General features: G+C 40.6%; 1 protein-coding gene across 7 annotated transcripts in view; it reads left to right on the forward strand.

Annotated features, from left to right (window-relative positions):
- Positions 1-24279, forward strand: part of SIK3 (SIK family kinase 3) — a 120074-nt gene that overhangs the window by 64589 nt on the left and 31206 nt on the right. For 5 of the 7 annotated variants that reach the window (XM_021711292.1, XM_021711291.1, XM_008055899.2 and 2 more), the window contains exons 4-12: positions 743-867; positions 1390-1513; positions 19492-19610; positions 20161-20271; positions 20528-20671; positions 21073-21150; positions 21260-21369; positions 22816-22969; positions 23239-23394. In XM_021711292.1, coding sequence (XP_021566967.1) covers positions 743-867; positions 1390-1513; positions 19492-19610; positions 20161-20271; positions 20528-20671; positions 21073-21150; positions 21260-21369; positions 22816-22969; positions 23239-23394 — 1121 coding nt within the window. The remainder of the gene's footprint in view (positions 1-742; positions 868-1389; positions 1514-19491; positions 19611-20160; positions 20272-20527; positions 20672-21072; positions 21151-21259; positions 21370-22815; positions 22970-23238; positions 23395-24279) is intronic. The other 2 variants (XM_008055898.2, XM_021711294.1) reach the window with 1 other exon arrangement.

Raw genomic sequence — 24279 nt, forward strand, 5'->3', positions numbered from 1 at the left:
CATGGGGGAAGGAGCTAGGAGCTTCCAAGTCCTCCCTGGACGCCACCCTCCAGGAACCTACACATGCTTGACTATCCTGAATCTTTCCTTGCTCATTTTCTTAGTATATCTTCTCAAAACTCACCTCACCTGCCTCCCTCTCCTCCCTCTTAAAGCAAGAGGAGGGGGAGAAAAGAAGTGGGGGGGATGTTGAAGCATAAAGAGAGTTGAAGTTAACATGCAACGTTCTTGGTTTAGTTTGTAAGTAAATTGCATATTCTTTATTTTGAATAAGCTACCTTAATGATAGCTAATTTTGTCTATTTTTAAAGTGGTCATAAGTGTGCTTGCTATAAGAAGTAAAAAAAATAATATAAAAGTTCTGGGTGTAGTTGAGTAGGCTTACATGTATTTACTGATTCTAATATGGTCTCGACATCAATCATCCAATTTCATTTCTTTCTCAAAGGAACAAGTACTACCCACCTGACTCTCCCTAGGTTTATGAAGAGATTGGTGCTATTTTTGCTGACATGAACCAATCATGTTTACTTCTAGTTAACCAGATGTCTTTTACATTCCAGCTCATTTGTTTCTTTGTTTCACTATTATTTTTTAAAGTTTAACTGGTTGGCTGTGTGGTTCCTAAATGTTCTCTTTTTGCATTTAATATTCAGACTTAGTGATTTGGAATCTTTAGTAAGTAGAGATTGATGTTTGCTGGGTTATAATAACATGAATTGTATCCATTTGCCTCTTCTAGATTTTGGATTCAGTAACCTCTTCACTCCTGGGCAGCTGCTGAAGACCTGGTGTGGCAGCCCTCCCTATGCTGCACCTGAACTCTTTGAAGGGAAGGAATATGATGGGCCCAAAGTAGATATCTGGGTAAATAACTACCTTCCCTGATTATCCCATAGCATTTGCTACTCTTGATTGATGACAGCTGTCCTCACCATGTGGTATGTGCATTGAGATCATGGTCACCTCCTCCTTCAAGTCCCAGTTTGTGCAAAGTTTTTCCTCCAGCACTTACTGAAAGGGCTGAGCCATAGGTTTCAGATTCTCCCTTTGCTTCTGCAAAAGAATTGCCAAGGCCAGCTTGGATGGGTGCCTTTGGCAAGAACAGAGATTCTTTCTATTGTTCCACTTGCCTTATCCGGAGAGAACGAGTACTGAGAAAAATTTGGGATGTTACCCCAGATGAATGTCTGGAGGCAAAGAAGAGTGTTAACTATTCTAAAGATGATCAGCCTTGACAATGTCCCATATTATTACTCATAAAAAAGAAAAAAAGAGTTCATTTCATAATCTCGTGCATGACTCACCATCATCTTCATAAACACACTATAATGGCCTCTTTTGTTTCCTTGATGCAATTAATTGTGTATATTCTCTGTTTGGGTGCAGAGCCTTGGCGTTGTCCTCTATGTGCTCGTGTGTGGTGCCCTGCCGTTTGACGGGAGCACACTGCAGAATCTGCGGGCCCGGGTGCTAAGTGGAAAGTTCCGAATCCCATTTTTTATGTCTACAGGTAAGGGTGTTGCCAGCACACAGCTATGAATGGCTTCGTGGAAAGTTAGACATGCTGAGTTATCTATCTCAGGAATGTACTGATGGCCCATTTACAGCCTTTCTTAGCTCCAGTTTGCTGACCTGGTGCTCTAGGAGGCAAGGCTCTGTAGGAAGAGTGTGTGTAGGATGTGGCATCAGATAGCTCCACCTGGGTTTGAATCTAGGCCCTGCATATTTTTAAGTCTGTCTGAGCTTTAATTTCTGCATCTGTAAATTGGCTGAGAGTTTTTTGAGGCGTATATATATGAGGATTATATATAAGGGCTATATGTGTAAGGATTACATTAAATAATGTCGGTTAAGAGTTAGTAGGCCTGTGGCATAGCAGCATAGTTGTCTTCGCCCCCACCCCCCTTTGCAGGATAATATTTCCATTTACTGTGTTCCCATTGCAATGTGGTTTTGTTTTATTTTAGTTAATTAATTTTGAGTCAGGGTCTCATTCTGTTGCCCAGGCTGGAATGTGGCACAATCATGGCTCACCGCAGCCTGGGCCTCCTGAGCTCAGGAAATTCTCCTGTCTCAGCCTCCCAAGTAACTGGGAGCATACCACCACAGCTGGCTAATTTTTTTATTTTTTTGTAGAGACAGTGTCTCTCTATATTGCCTTGGCTGGTCTCGAACTCCTGGGCTCAAACAATCCTCTTGCCTTGGCCTCCAAAAGTACTAGGATTACAGGTGTGAGCCACTATGCCCAGCCTGCAATATGGTTTTAAATGCCAAGGATAAAATAAGCTTTGCAGTTTAGTCTTGCTACTTAATTTCATATTTCTAGACTGGGTGTGTGGTGGCTCAAACCTATAATCCCAGCACTTTGGGAAGTCGAGGCGAGAGGATTGCATAAATTCAGGGATTTGAGACCAGCCTGGGCAATTTGGTGAGACCGCTTCTCTACAATTAATCAAAAAATAAGATGGGTGTGGTAGCGCACGCCTGTAGTTCCAGCTACTTGGAAGGCTGAGGGGAAGGATCACCTGAGCCCAGCAGGTTGAGGCTGTGGTAGCTGTGAGCATGCCACTGCACTCTAGCCTGGACGACAGAGTGAGACTCCAACTGGAAAAAAAAAATCGTATTTCTATGATATGTATCTTCTAGACCCAAACAAAAAAATTTTTTTAAATGAGTGGATAGTGCAGTAGGTAGGTCTCAGAAAAATTTAATGCTGTAAATAGATGCCAGATACCCAGAATCCACAATATTTATCACCATTTGCACACAAGAAAGGAATACTATACGGAGAGTCATATATTTCGTTTTACTCAATCATCTATTTCCATTTTAAGGAAGAACCTATGTCCACTGGGTTACAACAAAGTATAAACATTTGGTAATTGCATCTTAGAATCAAGAGGTGAACCTTGAACTTCAAATTGATGACTTAATAGTACATCAGATAGTGCTAAATGCTGTGAGAAAAATAAAGTTGAGAAGGAATTCTGGTTGGTGAGTATAGTTTATTTGAAAGCCCCTTCATTAAGAAAGTGACCTTTCAGCAAAGCCTGAAAGAAGGTGGGGACATAAGGTGTGCAACCTGCGGACAAGCATTCCCGGCAGAGGGAGCATCAGGTGCGAAGGCCCTGGGAAGGGAACGTGCTGGAGTGTTTAAGAAACAGGAGGCAGCCTGGTGCCCGAAAGGAAGAAATGAGGTCAGGAGAAGAGGGGAGGCTTAACTTTAGGGCCCAGTCAGTCCATGAAAAGACTTGTGTTTACTCTGAGTTAAATGCAAAGGATTGGAGGGTTTTGAAATGAGTGACATCTCTGGCTTTTTGTTGTTTCCAAATTTTCTTATGGAAATTTTCAAACATACAAAAAAGTTAAAAGAATTTTACAGTGACTTTTGTTTTAGAAAGATCATTTTGGCTGCTAAGTTGCCAGTAGGTTGAAAGATACAAGGCTGAAGGGAGGAGACCAGTTAGCTGGTGACTTTTACAGTAATCCAGATGAGAGCTACTAGAGACTGGTTCCCAGATGGGGTGTGGAGGTGGAGCTGGTGAGAAGGGATCAGATTCATGAGATACCACAGACTACGGCAGGCGCTGTTCAAAGCATTTTACAAACACTAACTCATCAATTATTTTAGCAACTCCATGAGATACATAAGATTATTGTCCCCATTTTACTAGTGATAAAACCGGAGTCAGGAAAAGTTAAGCAATTTTCCCAAGATAACAATGCTCCCAAGTGGCTGAACTAGATTTGAACCCAGGTATTCTGGCTCCAACTACATTTGGTGTTGGAGCTGATGTGAAAAAAAGAGAGTAGTTAAAGGTGACTCCAGGGTCTCTGTCCTGAGAAACTGAAAGGATGAATTTATAGCTAACTGAGGTGGGGCTGGCTGGGGAAGAATACTTGCATTTTGAGAGATGTGTTAGTTGTGTCACATTTGAGATGTCCCTTACACATTGAAGTTGAGATACTTTATAGACAGTTGAATTTAGGGGAGAGTCTGGGCTAGGGACGTACATTTGGGAATCATCAGTGTATAGATGACATTTAAAGCTATGAGATGAGATCACTTTTTAGGCAGTAGTTATAGAGACAAGAAGAGGGCCAAGGATTAAGCTCTGGAACATACCAGTATTTAGAGATTGGAAAGGTAAAGAGGGATCATGAGAATGACTAGTGAGGTAAGCCAGGGATTCGGCTGTCCTGGAAGACAAGTGGAGAAAATGTCCTAGGGAGGAGGGAGTGAGGGATTGCAGGGAGTGTGACTGCTGCGGCACATAAGAGGACTGAGAACGAGTGTTGGATTTAGAAATGTGGAGATCATTGATGATTTTGTTTCTTTTGTCATTTTTATTCCCCTCCCCCGATCATTAATGATTTTGAAGTGCACTTCTGGTGGAGGGGCAGGAGCAAAAGCCTAAGTCATGTGGCTACAAAAAAAAAAAAAGGCATAGAAGAAAAATAGAGGAAGTAGACACATTCTTTCCCATTTACTATAAAAGGAAGTAGAGAAGTGGTCCCGTGATGCTGTGGCCAGTGTCACCAGTGATCTCATCGTTCATCAAATGCACATCCTCAGACTTTATCTTTCTTTTTTTTTTTTTTGAGTTGGAGTCTCAGTTCGTTGCCCAGGCTGGAGTGCAGTGGCATGCTCATAGCCACCACACCCTCGACTTGCTGGGTTCAGGAAATCCTTTCGCCTTAGCCTTCCAAGTAGCCAGAACTACAGGCGCATGCTATCATGCCCAGCTAATTTTTTTTTTGAGTTGGAGTCTCACTCTGTCGTCCAGACTGGAGTGCAGTGGCACGCTCAGGCCACCCTAGCTTCAACCTGCCGGGTTCAGTACCACACCCAGCTAATTTCTTAAAAATTTATTGTAGAGATGAAGTCTCGTCAAGTTGCCCGGGCTGGTCTCAAACCCATGGGCTCAGGCAATCCACTTGCCTCGGCCTCCCAAAGTGCTGGTATTACAGGCTGGGCCACCGAGCCCAGCCTTTTTAAAAAACTTATTGTAGAAATGAGGGCTTGCCAAGTTGCCGAGGCTGGTCTTGAACCCGTGGGCTCAGGCAGTCCTTTTGCCTCGGTCTCCCAAAGTGCTGGGATTATAGACTTGAGTCTCCATGCCCAGCCTAGACATTGTCTTAATGGCTGCCCAGCAGTAGTCAGCACTTCACCACTTCTTTTTTTAAAATAGATTTTATATTTTAGAGCAGTTTTAGATTCATAGCAAAATTGAGTAGAAGGTACGGTTTCCATTTTCCTCTGTGTCCCCCACCAACAGCTTCTCCTACTGTTAACATCCCCCACCATTTGTTACAGTCAATGAATGTACACTGGCGCATCATTATTACCCCAAGTCTATAGTTTATGTTAGAGTTCTCTCTCAGTGTAGTACATTCTGTGGGTTTTGACAAATGTATAATAACATGCATCCACTATCATAGTAGCATATAGGATAGTTTCACTGCCCCCCAAATCCTCTATGCTTTGCCTATTTATCCCCCCACAGCCACTGTTCCTTTTACTGTCTCCATAAATTTTGCCTTTTCCAGAATGTCATATGGTTGGAAGCATGCAGTACATAACCTTTTCAGATTGGCTTTTTTCACTTAGCAATATGCAATAAATTTCCTCCGTGTCTTTTCATGGAGGGATGAATTGACAGGATTTGGTAACTGACTGACTGTGGCAATGGTGAGAGAGAAGTAGGAATCAAAGCTTGTTTATGCCTTGGCCAGATAGTGATGCCACTCCCTAAGACAGGGAACTCAGAATAGACCAAGTCTGGGAAGGAGGGAGAAGTCCTTTTTTTTTTGAGTTGGAGTCTCACTCTGTTGCCCAGGTTGGAGTGCGGTTGCATGTTCCTGCCACCGCAGCCTCGACTTGCTGGGCTCCAGTGATCCTTTCGCCTCAGCTTTCCAAGTAGCTGGAACTACAGGCATGTGCTACCACGCCTGTCCAATTTTGTGATTTATTGTAGAGACGAGGTCTTGCCAAATTGCCCAGGCTGGTCTTGAACCTGTGGGCTCAGGCAGTCCACTTGCCTCGGCCTCCCAAAGTGCTGGAATGACAGGCTGAGCCACCAAGCCCAACCGAAGTTTCATTTCTGATGGTGGATACATGTCATTATACATTTATTAAAATGAATCTTGATAGCCTGTTCTTTTTAGCACTGAATAATATTCCATTATCTGGATGTACCACAGTTTATCCTTTCACCTATTGACAGACATCTTGATTGCTCATAAGTTTTGACAGTTATAAATAAAGCTACTGTAACATCCTTGTGTAGGTTTTTGTCTGGACATAGATTTACAACTCATTTGGGTAAATTCCAAAGGAGCACAATTATTGGATCATATGGTAAAGTATGCTTAATTTTGTAAGTAAGTGTCAAACAGTTTTCTGAAGTGACTGTACCATTTTGCATTCCCAACAAGCAATGAATGAGAATTCCTGTTGCCACATCCTCACCAGCATTTGGTATTGTCAGGGTTTTGAACTTGGGCCATTGTAATAGGTGTATAATGGTATCCCATTGTCGCTTTAATTTGCAGTTTTCTAATTATGATGATAAACATCTTTTCATATGCTTATTTGACATCTCTGTATCTTTAGTGAGGTGTCTCTTTAGGTCTTTTGCCCATTTTCACATTTAAGTTGTTCGTTTTCTTATTGTTGAATAACTCTTTACTTTTTGAAACTCTCTCTCTTGTTGTTTCTGAGACACCACATTCTCAGGTTTTCCTTCTGTCCTCTGGAGGCACCTTCTCAGTCTTTGCTGCCAGATTTCCCTTTCTGTGTTCATCCTTTAAATCTTTTCTTCTTTACACCATCTTCCTGAGCCATCTTATTTACTGCCATGGCTTCATGGATCACTGTGATGATCAAATAACTTTCTGGCCTCTACCCCTCCTCTAGTGTCTAAGACTACATATCCAACCATTTACTGCCCATTGTCTTTACTTTCTTGTGTTGAAATCATATCAGTGGAAATCTTTTCAACAATGAACTTTACTCCCTTGTTCCTAGCCTTGCTCTATTCTGTGTTCCCTGTCTTAGGGAATGGCATCACCATCTGACCAACGCATAAACAAGCTTTGATTCCTTCTTTTCTCTCACCACTGCCATAGCCAGTCAGTTACCAGATCCTGTTGATTCATCCCTCCATTCCTGGAGCCACTTCCACAGACCGTCTTGTCATCCTTTCTTACCTGAATTAAATATTAGCCACTTACTTGGGCTCTTGGCTGCAGTCTTGTCCCCTTTAATCCATTCTTCACTTTGTTGCATGAGTAATCTTTCCAAAATACAAATATAAAGACAAGCAATACACACACACACACACACACACACACACACACACACACACACAAATATTATTATATAATTTTCTAGCCTAAAACTTTTCAATGTTTATCATTGCCTCTGAGGCAAAGCTTACTCCATCATGTGGCTAACACTAACTTTCAAACATTTTTTACTGTGATTATAAGAAAAAATACATTTTATACTTTGATCCAGAACACACATGTGTGCATACAAATGAATAAAAGGGTTTTATTTTGTTTTTGTTTTTTGTGTGTGTGTATTTTAGGAAATAGGGTCTCATTATTTTGCCTAGGTTGGACTCAACTCCTAGGCTCAAGTGATCCACTTGCCTCAGTTTCCCTAGTCATGATACTTACCTTTATCATGTGCAGTGTACTCCAGTATATTTTATTCTATTTCATTTTAAAATGCTGATTACAGCTTACTAAATTGATCTCCTAATTGCTGTTTGAAAGGCATTGACATAGAAATACCCTTATAACCTGGCTCCTGCCCATCTCTTCAGCCCCAACTCCCATTCTACAACCAGTTGTCCTAATTTTCTTCTAGTTTCCTTGAACAAGTCATGTTTTCTGGAGCGATTCCCACTGCCTTGAATACTTCTTCCTTCCCCCATCTCACTTCACCCACTCCTATATCTTAGAATCTAGCATAAGAAATGGAATGGAATAGAAATCAGAATCTATATAATTTTTACTCATTCTTCAGGTCTCTTATCAGGGTATCAAAACTTATATTGTGACTACTTATTTCATTGTATGTTTTCCACACCAGACTGTGAACTTAGATGTACAGATGAAATATGTCTTTTTCACAATTGTCTATAACCTAGCATATATCTGGCATATTAGTAGAACTTAGTAAATAGTACATCTGTGTCAAAATCCTGTTTAACTGCCTCCTTCCACCCCCAGTGGCTGTCATTTACACTTAGAATAAAATTCCGGGAGTCATCGTTCTGGCCAACAAGGCACAACTGTCTTTGCCCCCTCTCGGATCTCATTTCCTGTTACTATTCACCTCAGGTTCTGAGCTCCAGTCTTAGAGGCATCCTTGCTGGCTCTCACACTTGCCAATCACACAGGTTCCTATTCCTTTACAGAATCATGTGTCCCCTCAGCAAGGCCTTTCCTGACTACTCCATCGTTCTCTTTCCATAATTTTGCTTTTTCTTTGTGGCACTTAGCACAAGCTCACGTGATTTGGTTCTTGTCTTCCTACTCCCACCCTATGACCACCTGACCATAATAAGCATTTGTTTTTGTTTACTCCTATGTTCCCAGGGCTTTGCACAGTGCCAGGGTCTCAGTAAATATTTGTTGAAGGAATTAATGAATGTATAGGTTTGTTAAAATGCTGACTACAAAATCCCTTTCAGAGAGTACATTCTTATTTAAATATTACTATCAATAGTAATATCAATAAATTACATTTCTCCAGGGATTTTGAGCATAAAATATTTTCTTATACTCAATCTAATTTGAGCTATATAATTATACCCTGGAATTGGTAATGACATTAATTTTTACCATTTTGCCAATGAAATTTTGAAAGCTGAAGTTTAGAAAAATTGGTTGACTTTCCCAAAGCCACACAAGTAATAAATAAGTCAGTACTCAAATTCAGTGTTTGTTCTACTACGCCATACTATTGCAAAAAATGGCACGATAAACCACTTTCTCCACTCCTCCAATACCCACAGTATCTCCTGTGAGCAACTTGGATCTCCTCTACACTCTGCCTCACCACCTCAAACCATGGCAAACGGTTCTTACTCAAAACTTTCCAGAGCTGGTTTCAGATAGTGGATCCTGGTACATAGTGAGCCATGCTTTCAGCCACATTGTCTATTCATACTTAGAAATAAACCATATAGCACCTTGGAAAGAACTAATATTTGTAATATAAGTTAACATGAAAGCTTAAAGACTCAAAGCCAACAGGATTGTCTTAAATGAAGTCACCCATTAATCCGAGATAAGTAGTTCTCTAAGTAGGAATAAAAGTTTTTGTAAAATTAAGTAGAGAGAATGAAAACCAACCCTATCTAGGAAATGAGTAGACGATTGCTATATTACCAGTATGATCTCTCCTGCTCTCAGGAGCATACAGGTGCTTGGTATTGCCACACACATCATAGGCCTCAATCCTAAGGCCTGTCAGAGAATACTGCCAGAAGGATAAGGAATAGCAGAAAATGAATTCATAAGGCTGCTTAGTTTTTTTCTTAGCTTAGACATCCTTCGAGTACCAAGAAGTGTCAGGTTCAAGTGAAGGAAACCTAGAGTCTCTCTCTCCCTGAATCCTTTTTCTGCTCACATCTCCTGTTTCTGGGCACAGTTGTACCTCACTAGACCTGGAGTTAATTCTGTCTATGCAGGCAAGAGCCAGCTACTTTCTCAGACTATAAGGTCTGCGTCACTGTACTACAGGAGATAACGTGGCTGAGGAAAATCCTTTCTCTGCTGTTGTCTTAGACTTGAGCTGAGTTTATCCTCTAGATTCTTCTGCTAGAAGGATCTAGAAAATCTTACAGAGCTGGTATAATTTTCTAAATTATCACTTGGGAGACACGAAGGCAATTGCCCTATCATTTAGCGTCTACCTAAGTTGAATTCAGAGTATCTACATAAAGCTGCGTGGGAAACCATGCTGTACAAATGGATACAGTTAGTTCAGGAATTCTGAGCGTCTCCTTATTGTCACTAATGTGGAATGGAGTGTCCTCACAGTGAGTGGCTATTTCTATGCCTGTTCTTGTTTGTTCAATACATGCTTCCCTTGATGGGCATCCTGAGATGTCCTAAAAATATTTAATTTGCAAATTGGAATGGTAGTGATATAAATTTAAAAGATTTGAGGGCAAATTGGTTTTATACCACCCAGTTTTATAATTATGTATGTTTTCCTCCTCTCCCCACTACATGTAAGCCTCTTGATGTCAGATACTGTTTTGTGTATCAGTATCTTCCATAAAACCTAATGGCACCTGGTAGAATATTAACATTCAGTAAATATTTATGAATGAAAAATGGAATCATCAACATTTAACTATGGAATCTTATACTCCTGTGAAATATTATTAAAGTGATCATCTTAATTACTTATTTATCAAACCAATTGGTTTTATGTACTTTTGTTGCTTGGATTATTATGAAGATGACCAAATCAAGTGATTTCTAGATTTAAAATGGTGTTTTGGTCTACTGTAGAGTTGGCGTTCTGTGTCTTGAGTAAAATAAGTTTGGTCCAGACCAATGTTTTTAGAATAAACATCTCAAAGCATCTCAGAGAGCAGTTAGGTAAAACTCTGAGCCAGAATTATAGAAGGATTAAAAGTTGAAACTTGCTGTTTTCTTGAGCTGTTGCAGAAGATGAGACCTGGCCTGACCACGTGCATTAGCACAAGTTTCCTCTGACTCTTCTTCCACCAATGGAAATCAAAACTTACATTTTTTGAGCACCAAATTCATTCAGTATAATTTTTTAAAACATCAGAAATGTACTTAAAGCCTAGTTTGCCTTATTCCCCTATTACACCACCTGCTAGCAAGCACAGTAAGATCATTTATTTAACTGAAGGAAAATTAATTTACAGAGAAAAAACTGCAGTGTTGGCAAGTGCATAAAGATCTCTTGTGGACAATATTTTTGAGTCTTTATTGATTAGACTTCATTGTGACTTAATTAATTGTAATACTGCATAAGCACTTTATCACTGGGAATGTAAGACCCAGGCTTACATAATGCCACTGATGGAGAATGTACCCTGCAGCTACTGCCAAAAAGCTTCCACTTAGAGGCAAACAACTCTGCCCTGATTGGCTTACTCATCAGGAATCACACAGCATCTTCCTTGGCTAAAAGCCCTGTGTTTAGAGAGAATGGGGCAGGGATTAAAGTAGCTCACCCACCAGTCCCCATATTCTGAGGGACTCGAGTCCTCAAAGCAGTTCTCATACCTTTTGAGACATATTGTGCTGCTAGAGAGGAAATCTGTGTAGTGCTTTCATGTCAATGAATGTAGAAATAACAAATGATGTCAGAAAAGAGGCTAGAGCTACTTCAGAGTGAAGCAGGTCTCCCCTGACCATTTCTGTGATTTGACCTAACATAATAGAAAACCAGTACTGTCCTATTTATTATTAACCTTTTATAGCAAACTGTCTTCTGGCTTATGGCAATCTTAAATAGAAAAATAAGAGAAGGAGAGAAAGTCTTAAGAGGAAGGACTCCAGAGATTTGGATAATAGCCAACGTTTATTGAACACTTTCTGTATACCAGTCACTGTTTTATTAACTTATTTAATGCTTGAAATAACTCTCAGAAGTAGGATGCTTATATGAGGCAGACTATTTGATGAGAAAATTGAGATATGGTAAGGTTAAGTAACATATCCAAGATCACCCATCTAGTAAGACACAGCTGAGAGCTGAGATTTGAACCCTGACAGTCTAGCTTCAGAGACCATCTAACCATCTTTGTTTGTCTTTTAATTCTCAATGAATACATATCTGGCAAGTTACTCCAAGTATCAAGAGAATCCTGGAATGGGTGTTACTTATTGAAAAAAGAGTTAGCAGCAGGAACTCTGTATTGGACCCTGGAGTAAAGCTAAGGCAGAATTTTGTTATAAGGACTGATATTAGGACTCAGACAAATATTTGAAAGTAAACTGCAAAATGAACAGCCTCCAGTAGAACAGTGAGGCAAGCCAGGGACTTTTCAAGGTTGGGCTAGAGCTAAATATTGACATCCTTAGCCTCAAGGCCAGGATCTCCTGATTTTGGAATCTTAATTCTGGCAGCATCACGCCCACCTGGAAAAATTGATTGAAAATAAGGAACATGTAAGAAATAAGTGTTATTTTTCTAATAAATGGAGATATATGAGTCAAAACTTTTTTTCTGCTCATTCTGTCTCAGGTTGATGAACTATTAAAACTGAAAAGTCTCTCATCCTTGGTTTGCTGATTCCTGATAGAAGGTTTTCTTGTGAGCTCCATCTCTATTTGTTAAATCATTCAAGGCCATCTCTCTGTGGCCTCTATGTTCAGTCACTGAAAGTATCTCACAGGGCTTGGAGTTATAAGGAACTATATTTCTATTGTAGAATATTTAGGTTATAATAATTCAGAAACCAGTAGTATTGGAATGCATAGTTAAGTCAAGAACTCCTCATTTTCTTTTTGGATCTCTTAACTGTTGTAATATCCTTTTTGAAATTTTTCTAAAGTATGGGATTCCCATTTTTCTTCCCCCAAATAACTGAAAGTAAATATTTTCAAAACAAGACATTTTTTTCTTCAGTGCTTTTGTGCTAGAGAAGCTAATCTCAGTGCTATTTTTTGAGTCGAATCCTATTACAGCCAATACTGTTATAGATTAAGTTCCATTACAGTTAATTCCAAAATTGTCTTTTTGTTTTGTTTTTGTAAAAATATGACATTGACTACTACTTTAAATAACCAGTCATTGCTGAGTGTAGTGACTTGTGCCTGTAATCCCAGCAACTCAGGAGGCTGATGCAGGAGGATCACTTGAACCCTGGAGTTTAAAAGCAACCTGGGCAAAATAACAAGACCCTGCCTCTAAATATATATATATATATTTTAAATTAGCCAGGCATGGTAGTTCCAGCTACTGGTGGAAGCTGGGGCAGGTGGACTGCCTGGGCCCAGGAGTTCAAGTCTGCTGTAAGCTATGATTGCACTGCTGCAATCCATCTTGGGCAACAGAGGATACAAGATAAATAAATAAATAAATAAATAACCAGTCCTTTAACTTGGGATTTAGAACTGTTTATTTATTTTTACTATGGCAGTAATGAATCAAAAGTTAATGTATTAATGTATACTGTAACAGTATTCCAATTCTTACAACATCATTGTTCTAGCAATATCCAATATAACAAAATTTCAGTGCAACAGCAGCAAAATCCCTGTATTTTATGTGATTGTATTTAACATGTATACAATCTCTGAATACATCTGTGGGTTAGCACACTTAGTGTGTGTTACTTACACATGCAAATGTCTTATTTGAAGACCATTTGTCTACTTTGTTGGGATTTTAAAATAGTGACTGTATAAAATAGGCCTGGCCTTAGCTGGCTGTTGACAATGACAGGATTTTCTTGGACATATCAATAAAGTGTCACTTTTAGGGCTTGGTCCACAAGCAGAGTGAGAATTCCTAACTCTGCCAGCTTCTCACCATAGAAGATATCCTTGACAAAAAACACCCCTGGTTTCTTATTGATTTACTTCTTAATTATTTCTTTGGGAATCATAACATTGCAAGATAGTCATACTATTTTATCCATGCCTATGGCCAGATCAAGACATTGTGACGGACTTTATTTTCTTTTTTGTGAGGAAAAATAGCAAGTTTTGTGTATGGTTTTTCTTTCTGGAATAGGCAGACAGCATTAAAGAGGATCTCTGAGTCACAAACATTTGTAAGTCTAGAACATCTAAAGTAAGGTGATAGACTCATGTTGAAGCCATGTTGTTCCATCCTGAGACTGTTATTGCAGACTATCCCTCAGTCTTGCTCAACTGCTCTGATAGCATCATTTCTCCCCTAGACCAATGCCTAAGCTGGACAATGTGAATGGATGATGGAACCAGGCAGCATATCACATAGTGTCCTTGTTCTGAAAAGCTGAAGGCTTTAATGTCATTTAACTTTGTGAAAAGTTTTGTGAAGTTGTTCATTTTCCATAAAAACAGACGTTTTAGAGATTTAATTGCCAATTTATTTTTGTTTCCTTTTTAGAGTTGAGATTTAGAAAAATAGAACCCTCTTTGAAGTCAGAATTGCACTAGAAGCAATTCATTACTAAGAAGTAACCATTACTAAGAAGTAACCATTACTAAGAAGTTTGCTGAAGTGATAAAAAATAAAGTACTCTTGGGCTTTGTGCTTTGGGATTACCCTTGAACAGACCTAGTATTGACTGGAGAGGGGCATGAGAATCTAGAACATACCCTTATTCTCAGCACCTGTAAGAAGCATGGATTTTCTAGGTAATTGTTGCTTCTTGCAAGAATGCCTTCCCGTGCCTTCTGGTACACAGATGTCTTCTGTTTCCTACAGCTCAAAGCAGCTTTATGTGGCCAGAAAGAATCCATGACTCAGTTTCTTCTATACCATTCCTCTGCCACAGAGCTGGAAATGATTGCTTTGCCATGTCCTGTGCTTTGGCATCACATGATGGGTGTAAGGGACCCTTGGCTCTCCCTCCTTCATAGGATCAGCCTGAAGATTCTGATGATCTCATTCTTTAAATTTTTGCCCATCTCTTCTCCTTGTCTGTAATTCTTGAGTGGGGAAACCTGTTGTTTAAAGCTTCATAGACTTCATCACCTTGCAGCCACCAGAGTATATAAATAAGTTTGCTCTGCTGTAGTATATTTAATCCTTACCAGCAAAATTATTAGTGGGACAGCCCCTCTCCCCTAAGATGTTCTTATATACCTGCCACCTTAAAGATGTTTTCTAACTTGGTTTTAGCCTTTGGGCCATGAATTTACCCAGCCCATTTTGTACTCACCTGGCTTGTGGGTGACTATGGCATGATGAAACCTGTGGAGATGAAGTGGCATTTGATTTATCAGAGGAGGGAATTGTTTTGATTTGTTTTCATAAAGAAACTAAACATAAAACAAACTGCTACTATCTAGAACACTAATGATTTATTTATTTTAGGTCCTATATAGGTTAAGAATTCCTTGGAGTAAGATTGGCCAGAAGTTGTGTTCTGGCTGTGTCTCTTACTATCTAATCAAGTTTCTCAACTTCTGTGATGTTTAATTTCTTTATCTATAAAATGGTGATAATAAGTAATAGGGTTGATGTGTGAATTAAGTTCTTAAATTAAATTAACTGAAAGGGTTTAGCACGCTGCCTATCATGTTAAGTGTTCAGTAAATGTTAGTGATTATTAAATCATGTTGCTGAATGAATTGCTCTGTTAATCTTTCATTCCCTCCTCTCCTACGTTGGTTTTCATTCTTTTCTGTGTATCTTTCTCTCACTTTTACCCTTTCTACATACCAAAGGGACATTAATACTTTCCGTCAAATCCACAGGGTTTATGGAGAAGACTTAGCTGCCAAGAATTGTTTGGGTTTGTTGTAACCTCTTAGAGAAAGTTCTTTGTTATCGAGGACAGAAAGGGGGAGAAAAGATGTTGCCATATGGACTCACACTGGCAATCTCAACTTAATTCCCATTTTAGGACCCTGCCCGTACAGCAGCTCTGTGTCCACAGAGTCATCCAAATGCCTGTCAGCGCAGCGGGGGAGGCCTACACTGTGCATCCCCTAGTTCACATTCTGTTGGCAGCTCAAGTTTCATGGGCCCACGGTGATTTTCACTGCGGAGACCGCTTGGCGTCTTGCACAGAGCAGATGAAAGCAGCCTCTGAAGGGAAGCTGCTTCTCTGGCACACACAAGCAGCACAGCCTATTCTTGCATTGCCCAAAGTGCTTCAGTTTCATTCAGCTTCAAAGGCTCTGCCTTTCGGGAGGGAACAAGTGATGGGACATTTTAGGCATTTTAAAATAGAGTACTTCTTGGCATCTGGGAAAGTTGATGTTTTATACCCTTTGATCTGAGGGCCTCATCTTGCCACTTTTCTAAACTGAGTGTCCTGTGGTTGATGGTGTTATTAGGTTTGCGAGCATTCATTCCCTTCATTTTCACCCTCTTTCCGTGTTTTCTGTAGAATGATGTGTCCAAGTCTCATCTGAATTTAATTTCATGAGCTGTATGACACTTTGAAAGTATGAGCTGATGATACTTCTCTAGCTTTCTGCATTTTGTCATATTTTACCATCTGTGCAACATATGAAAAGTCTTAGATTTCTGTTTCTTTGCAAGTTGGATATTATGTAGGACAGACAGATAAAAAAGCTCTTGTCCTTGAAGCATTGTCACTGTAACAAGGAGTTCTTAATCTGGGACCTGTAGACATCTGGCTAATCTATGGCTAGCTTCTTCAGACATCCTTGAACAGTCTAAAATTATATGCAGATTTTTGTGTATAAATTCTTGTGCAAATGTTTCTGGAGATTTGTCAAGTCATGGTCGAGGTCTGAATAGAGGTTACAAGACCCTGAAATTTAACTAGATACATCTTATAATTAGGAATTATTATGGCAGCATTGATTTTTTGCTTTTAAGGAAATTGGCTTAAAAAAAAAAATCTCTGTTTTAAAGCAAGCATGTAACTAAACACCATTCAGTTTGGTCCTCTGATTTTATGCACTAAATTGTGTGTGAAAACCAAAGGAAAACAAGAGAGTGCCATCTAGAGGCGTAACAACAGTTTGGCTCCTGCCTTCTCCCTACACAGGACTTCAGCTTTGGCAACTTTCTAAATTAAGAACATTTTTTTCTCTCTTACGTAATTGCAGACCATAAACACATGTGTCAATGGTATTTATAATTCATACAGGTGCTACAAGTGGGGGTCTAGCCTTGCTACTCTGAAAACCTAATTTTAATAAACTTAATGTTGTAGATGGTATTTATTTTATAGGGAGGAAGGAGCTGTAGTCTTTCAGATCTACTTTGTATCTGAATAGACTTTTAATCATAAAGCAAGAACAAACTGATGCCTGATATAGCATCGTTTTGATGTAGGGACTTTGCTTTATTGTATTTTCTTTTAAAGTTAGAATAAATTTAAAAAGTTAAGTAATTTATTGTTATTACTTTTAGTAGTCTTTCCAAGACAGTGATATAGTGTTTGTCAAATGGTGTAGAAATCACAGAGTTGAATTCACCCTGGAAAAGTAAATCAAACAGAATTTAGATCCATATGAAAATGTATAACAGGGTAGTCGAGAGCACAGTGTAGAAGCCCCAACTTTGCCACTATTTTACAATGTTGACTGCATAATTTAATTTTCAATATCTCGTTTCTTTTTCATTTATAACTGGAGCTAAAAATAATATCTAACTTACGGACATTGTGAAAACTAAATGAAATAAAATAAATGTAAGCACAGTGCCTGGTATACGACAGGCACTGTGTATAATTTAAAATTATTGTTATTTTCACTGACATATTTTGTTTTCAGGATAGCTGTAATGAAATAGAAAAGAAGAAAATTTAAAACCTATAGAGAATTTAATGTTTTTAAAAGCATTTCACAAATATCTCATTTGATGAGACTAAATATTCAACAAATATTTATTTATTCATATTTTCAGTAGATACTTATTCAGCTCCTAAATGGCTAGGGTATAATAACCATTTTAGATATCAGAGATCTGAGACTAGTTATAGCAGGAAGAAACTTTGTGATGGAGGAGTTAGATAATAAGCATGTAAATACACAAACAAGATCGTTTCATCAGTGTGAAGAAAATTAGTGTGATGGAGAAGAGACCTACTTTAGAGTAGTGATCAGGGAATAGCTTTCTGAGGAAGCGACATTCAAGCCCTTACCTGAACGACAAGGAGCCAGCTATACGAAGCTCTGAGGAGTGACCATTCCAACTCAAGGAAACCAGCAAGTGGGAAGGCCATCAGGGTGGAGTGTGTTTCACATGTGCAAAGACTAGCGAAAAGGCCAGTGTGGCAGGATATGAGGTCAGAGAGGGACCTAGGGGACTTGTAGGCCCAGGACTTCGGATTTTGTTGGGAAGAGATCAGTGAGTTATAGGCCAGGCAGTAATATGCCCAGATTTATGCTTTGGAAAAATCCCTTTTGCTTCCCAATGGAGAGAAGATTGTAATGGAGCCAGAATGGAAGCAGAAAGACCAGTTAGGAGGCTTTCGCAATGGTATAAGCAAGAGATGATGTGGCTTGGATGAGGATTTGAATTCATGGTTCAGGGATTTGAATCCCCCCAAAACTGTGCAGTACAGAGACAGCATAGCATTGTGGTTAAGAGCACCAAGTGAGCCGGGCTGGGTGGCTCAGCCTGTAATCCCACGCCTTTGGGAGGCTGAGGTGAGTGGATTGCCTGAGCCCGCGGGTTCGAGACCTGCCTGGGCAACTTGGCGAGACCTCATCTCTACAATAAATCGAAAAGTAGCCGGGCGTGGTAGCACGCGCCTGTAGTTCCAGCTACTCGGAAGGCTGAGGCGGAAGGATCACTGGAGCCCAGCAGGTCGAGGCTGCAGTGGCTGGGAGCGGCCACTACACTCCAGTCTGGGTGACTGAGTGAGACTCCAACTCAAAAAAAAAAAAGAGCACCAGGTGAAGAGTGATACTGTCTGGTTTGAAGTCTAACTTAATGATCATGTGATCTTAGACAAGTTTAACTTCTGTGCCTAATTACCTCCAGACCATTTCTAAAATGAGAATAATGACAGTACTTTCCTCCTAGGATTGCTGTATGGATTAATTGAGATAATAGTAATTGCAAAGTGCTCAGAAGAATGTGTTAACTCTACTGTTTTATTGTCATCATCACCACCTTTGCCACAACCCTCCGTCATCATCAGTACCCCCAACTTACAGATGAGAAAACTTAGAGAGTGGGTTTCAAGTCAGAATATAGATTTCTTGATTTTTTTAATCCATTGTTCTTTCTGCAATGTAATCTGCAATATGAGCTCCCAGAGAAAAATAGCTATTGACCTGAATCTCTGTAGCTCACAGCTCAGTTTCACATACCTGTAACTGTTTAAATAACAACTGGGAAATGACAAATAAGGCTATCAGAATCCCAGTGCACAGAGATGCTTCCCACACACCTTGTGCCATCAGAAATGTCAAATTCTTAAGCCAAAAGCATTGGTATGTACATAGTAGGCCATTTAGAAGGATAGAACTGATATTTTGAGAACCTTGTAAAATACTGAATCTTTTTAAAGGACATTCTACTCTTCACTAATTGTGTTTAGTGGGGCCATACATGATATAAATAAATGAAACCCATGGATTACCTCCAGACTTTTTCTGGTCAGACTTTTAGTAAAGGCATTTGAATTTCTCTTTGCTCCACTTGTCTCTGCCTTTGCTCACCACCTCTGGAGTCAGCAGTGAAATAGGTAAGGATCAAGGAGCAAGAAAGACAAAATTAGAAGCTGGGAGCTTGAGTTCTCCCTGTTGGCCTTGCCCCTGGTTCCTTGGCTCCACTGGTACCTCCCCTCCCCAGAGACTGAAGACAGGCTTGTTTGTCTGTTGCAGAATGTGAGCATTTGATCCGCCACATGCTGGTGTTAGACCCGAATAAGCGCCTCTCAATGGAGCAGATCTGCAAGCACAAGTGGATGAAGCTGGGGGACGTGGACCCCAACTTTGACAGGGTGAGCTGCTTGCAGAACTCCTTGCAGAACTCCTCTTAGAGCTGCTGCAGTCTCTTTCGTATGTGATTGTAATCAGGCCATGACCTGAAAAGGTGGGAACAGAGTATTGTATAATAGCAAAGCAGCAAGTGAGGCAAGCAAGAAGGAATGTAACACCGGGTGAAATGTTGGAGAATGGTGATACTTGTTCCTATAATGTGTCCCCATATTGTAGTCGGTCTTTGGCTTTTGAGACAGTACAGCCCACAGTTCTGCAGCTCACCCACCATGGGGGTGTCACCATCCTCTTGTGTTAGTGTGCTCAGTTCAGTGGCTCCTGCAGCATACTTTTAAAAAAGTCATTGTAGCCATTCCATGTACTCCCAGGAGCTCAGGAAACATTGGGGATCTTGTCTGCTCAAAGTTGATCACTCAGAGCTGTCTTGTTTAGACTTTGAAGCCAAAAAAATTCTAAGCTACAGGGCATAGAATAGCTTGGTCATTATATATGAAATGCCGCAGTGATGTGGTTAATTGAGGGTTTGACAGCTTGCCTCTTTTCATGTTATAGTTAATAGCCGAATGTCAACAACTAAAGGAAGAAAGGCAGATGGACCCCCTGAATGAGGATGTTCTCTTGGCCATGGAGGATATGGGACTGGACAAAGAGCGAACACTACAGGTATCTCTGAAGGAGTGGGAGAACACAGTGGGATGTAGCAGTTCTTCCTCTATCCTGCTTTTTCCATTTTTTCTCTTTCTTGGGAACTTGGGTCTTTTTGTTTTCTCCTGTTTTTCTTCCTCTGCCCCTTCCTGGGCTTTGGAAAAAAAAGGAAAGAAGGTGCTTTGGTCGTCTTAATGTTATTACTGAGAAGGTTCTGGTCATCGACATGCCATTTCACCAGGGTTTTGTACTCTTTTCCCTTCTCTCTTGGTAGTCATTAAGATCAGATGCCTATGATCACTATAGTGCAATCTACAGCCTGCTGTGTGATCGACATAAGAGACATAAAACCCTGCGTCTCGGAGCACTTCCTAGCATGCCCCGAGCCATGGCCTTTCAAGCACCAGTCAATATCCAGGTGGGCAATAACTCCAGCGACCTAGTGCAGGACAAGTAACACTAGGGGGGTGAAGGTTAACTGTTGCTCACTAACCCTAAGTCAAGAGAGTTTCCTGTTCTTCCTTGTCTCCTCCCATTTGTCATCTCTTCCTTTGTTAGAGCCTAATCAAAGACCTGGACCTTTCTTTGACAGAGAGGATAGATGAGCAACAATAGTTGCGCTTTTTAAAAATTTTTAAGAAATAGCAAATCATTGGGAGATATTGTCCTCTCAACAGGATGTTTCCTTGTTGAGGCTTCTAAGGACAGACGAACCAAAAAGTGTAGTAACCAAGGAGGCATAGACTTTAGCAGTCAAGACTACCCTTATTTCCCTCGAGTGTTTAAGGTATGTGTGTGTATGTATGTACTCCTTTCCAGGCGGAGCAGGCAGGTGCCACAATGAACATTAGCGTTCCCCAGGTGCAGCTGATCAACCCAGAGAATCAGATTGTGGAGGCAAGTAGCAACCTGTGATAGTTGTCCGCTGAAGCCACTTCTTTCCCATAACCTTGCTTCCTTTTGTTACTTCTGATTTCTAATGAGATGGTGTTTTTCTCCACCTCAGCCGGATGGGGCAGTGAACTTGGACAGTGATGAGGGTGAAGAGCCTTCCCCTGAAGCATTGGTTCGCTATTTGTCAATGAGGAGGCACACGGTGGGTGTGGCTGACCCACGGTGAGTATCTGGCCAACAGCCCTGATTAACACCCAGGCAAAGAATTGCCATCTGACTTTCAGTTCCTACCATGGCACATGTCTTCTACTTCACTGCAACCTCCTCACCCTTGAGGAGATCTAATCCAGTAGCCAAGACAAATGGACAAATGATATGATATAGTTTATATATGTGGGCAAGTAAAATTTAAGTGATCAAGAATTCAGAGTCCAATAACACACCAGTTTCTCAGTGTTTTTCCAAACAGTTTTTCATGATGTTCCCTGATGTCCTCACACTAGAAAAATGAACTGAAGTTCAGCCACCTTGCTCTATTTTGTTCTATAGTTGAAGACCCTTAACATTAAAAATAGCCTTACCTCTTTTCTGGATATTTTCTTTGCTGAGTAGGTAAGAGGAGGTTATGGTAAGAATTCTCCTGAGAGTTCAACTAGGGCAAAGCTGGTTTTCTTGTAAATATATCTTTTCTCTAAGCAGATTTCCAAAAGACTCCCATGACTGCCGATTTGCTTGCTTTATGTTTCTTGTTCTCGGCCTTTGATCGAACAGGCAGTAAGAGACCATTCTGGCTCCACAGACTGTGTCAGCTGCAGAGGGGTGGAACCCTGAGCCGCTCTGTTAGTGGAAAGATCTCTTATTTTAAAGTATGCTGTAAAACCTACTGTTGTAGCAGACAGCCCTGAACATCCAGTACTTATCTGTCCTATCAGCACTGACAAGAGTAATTGCATTCTTTCCCTGGTGAATCAGTTGCTACTTCAGGCAGCCATTGTTTTAGCAGATGGCCCATGTGCTCCAGAAACTTGCTGTTCACCTCCAGGCTTTGAAAACCTGAACTGGACTGGTGCCAGCATTTCCTCTTGGCTCAGGGATGTTGGTTTTACACAAGTAGCCGATGAAGAAAGCAATGCCCAGTCCCAAGTAGTAAAGTAGCAGAGAGTCAGATTCCACACATTAAGCGTTTCCTTTGCCTTGAGATCTTAGAGACAAATACAAATTTAGGAAGAAAGTAAAAAAAGAAAATAAATTATTCATAGCAGTACCATGATTGGGATATAAGCACATAATCTATGCTGAGATATAAGCACCTTTTTTCTTTTTGAGTTGGGATCTCACTCTGTTGCCTAGGCTGGAGTGCAGTGGGACAACCATGTCTCATCAAAGCCTCGACCTCCTGGGCTCAGGTGATCCTTCCATCTCAGCCTCCTGAGTAATTGGGACTACAGGCACGTGCCACCATGCCTGGGTAATTTTTTTTTTATTTTTTGTAGAGACGAGGTCTCGCTGTGTTGCCTAGACTGGTCTTGAACTCCCAGGAACAAATGATTATCCCGCCTCAGCCTCCCAAAGTACTGGGATTACAGGCATGAGCCACTATGAGCAGAATATAAGCACTTTTGAGTAAGAATATTAACCACCCTTTTTTGTCATGTTGTTTTCTATCAGCACGGAAGTTATGGAAGATCTGCAGAAACTTCTACCTGGCTTTCCTGGAGTCAACCCTCCAGCTCCATTCCTGCAGGTGACCCCTAATGTGAACTTCATGCACAACCTGTTGCCCATGCAAAATTTGCAACCAACTGGGCAGCTTGAATACAAGGTACATGGACTTGGGAGAGGGCTTGCCATGGAAGAAACATACGTGAGCTTCTTTTGAGAGGCTTTGAGAGACTTTCCCCAAGGCTTAAGGGTTTCTTGTAGAGCAGGATGATTGCTTTTGCAAAGCAGCTAGGGTGAGAGGGAAGATTTCTCTAGTCTATATCATGATCAATGGATCCTTTAATTTCAGTACATTAGTGTATTGCTCTTTTTTCTCATACTTCCCCCCCTTATCTCACCAGTCTATCCTTTTCACTCTCTTCCTGGCAGGAGCAGTCTCTGTTACAGCCTCCCACCCTACAGCTACTGAATGGAATGGGCCCCCTTGGACGGAGGGCATCAGATGGAGGAGCCAACATCCAACTGCATGCCCAGCAGCTGCTGAAGCGCCCACGGGGACCCTCCCCACTTGTCACCATGACACCAGTGAGTGACAACACAGAGCCCAATTTACTTTCTCAGAGACTTTTGTTAGCCTAGGGTTAGGAACCCAGGGTCAATGTGCATGTGTGAATTTTCTTTCTCCAAATGTGATGCTCAGTGTATTTCCATCTTCTTCAGACTACTAGACTTCCCCAGACTTTATTTTTGGCTAACTTCCTTACTTAATCAAATAATTTTGACACTGAAACCTGCTTCTATAGAGCCCCTTCTTGGTGTGGGCCATTTATAAACATCCTAGTTAAGTACAGCTACATTCCTGTCAGCTTGGGGCAGGTAGAAGAAGCCTGTCTCAGCCCCTTCTCAAAGATGACTTTTCCCTTCAGGAGGCAGTTGAATCAAACTCTGGAATTAATTGCTTTCTAGACTAGTTTCCAGAATTACCTTCTCACCAACTTTTTCTCTTTGATTAACACTACCTCACACATTTTTAGTACAACCTGGGTCACTTCATTATAAGGTTCCACAGCCCTAGCCTGGTCAGCTGGCATCTCTCAGTCCATGTTCTCAGCCCATGATAGCCACATTCAAAGATTATTTTCTCCCCTGGGTTCCTTTTATTTCTGGTTATTTTCCTGTCATAGGTCATTCATTCCTTCAGTCAATCTCATAGTACCATAAGATTGGATACTAACTATATCCATAGCCCTTACATGATATTTTAGGGCAGTGCTACCCTGAGGACCCTTTTACCCCCTTCAGTCCATCATGGATTAATCCCTTGTAAAATACAGTAAAAGTGAAACATTAGAAAAATGAAAAATTTTCATGACCAGCCTGGGCCGCATGGTGAGACCTCGTCTCTACAATAAAATAAAAAAATTAGCCGGGCATGGTGGCACATGCCTGTAGTTCCAGCTACTTGGAAGG

The sequence above is a fragment of the Carlito syrichta genome, unplaced genomic scaffold (genome assembly GCF_000164805.1).
Source record: "Carlito syrichta isolate Samal-C Ts95f unplaced genomic scaffold, Tarsius_syrichta-2.0.1 Scaffold302022, whole genome shotgun sequence".
In the NCBI taxonomy this organism is placed as follows: domain Eukaryota; kingdom Metazoa; phylum Chordata; class Mammalia; order Primates; family Tarsiidae; genus Carlito; species Carlito syrichta.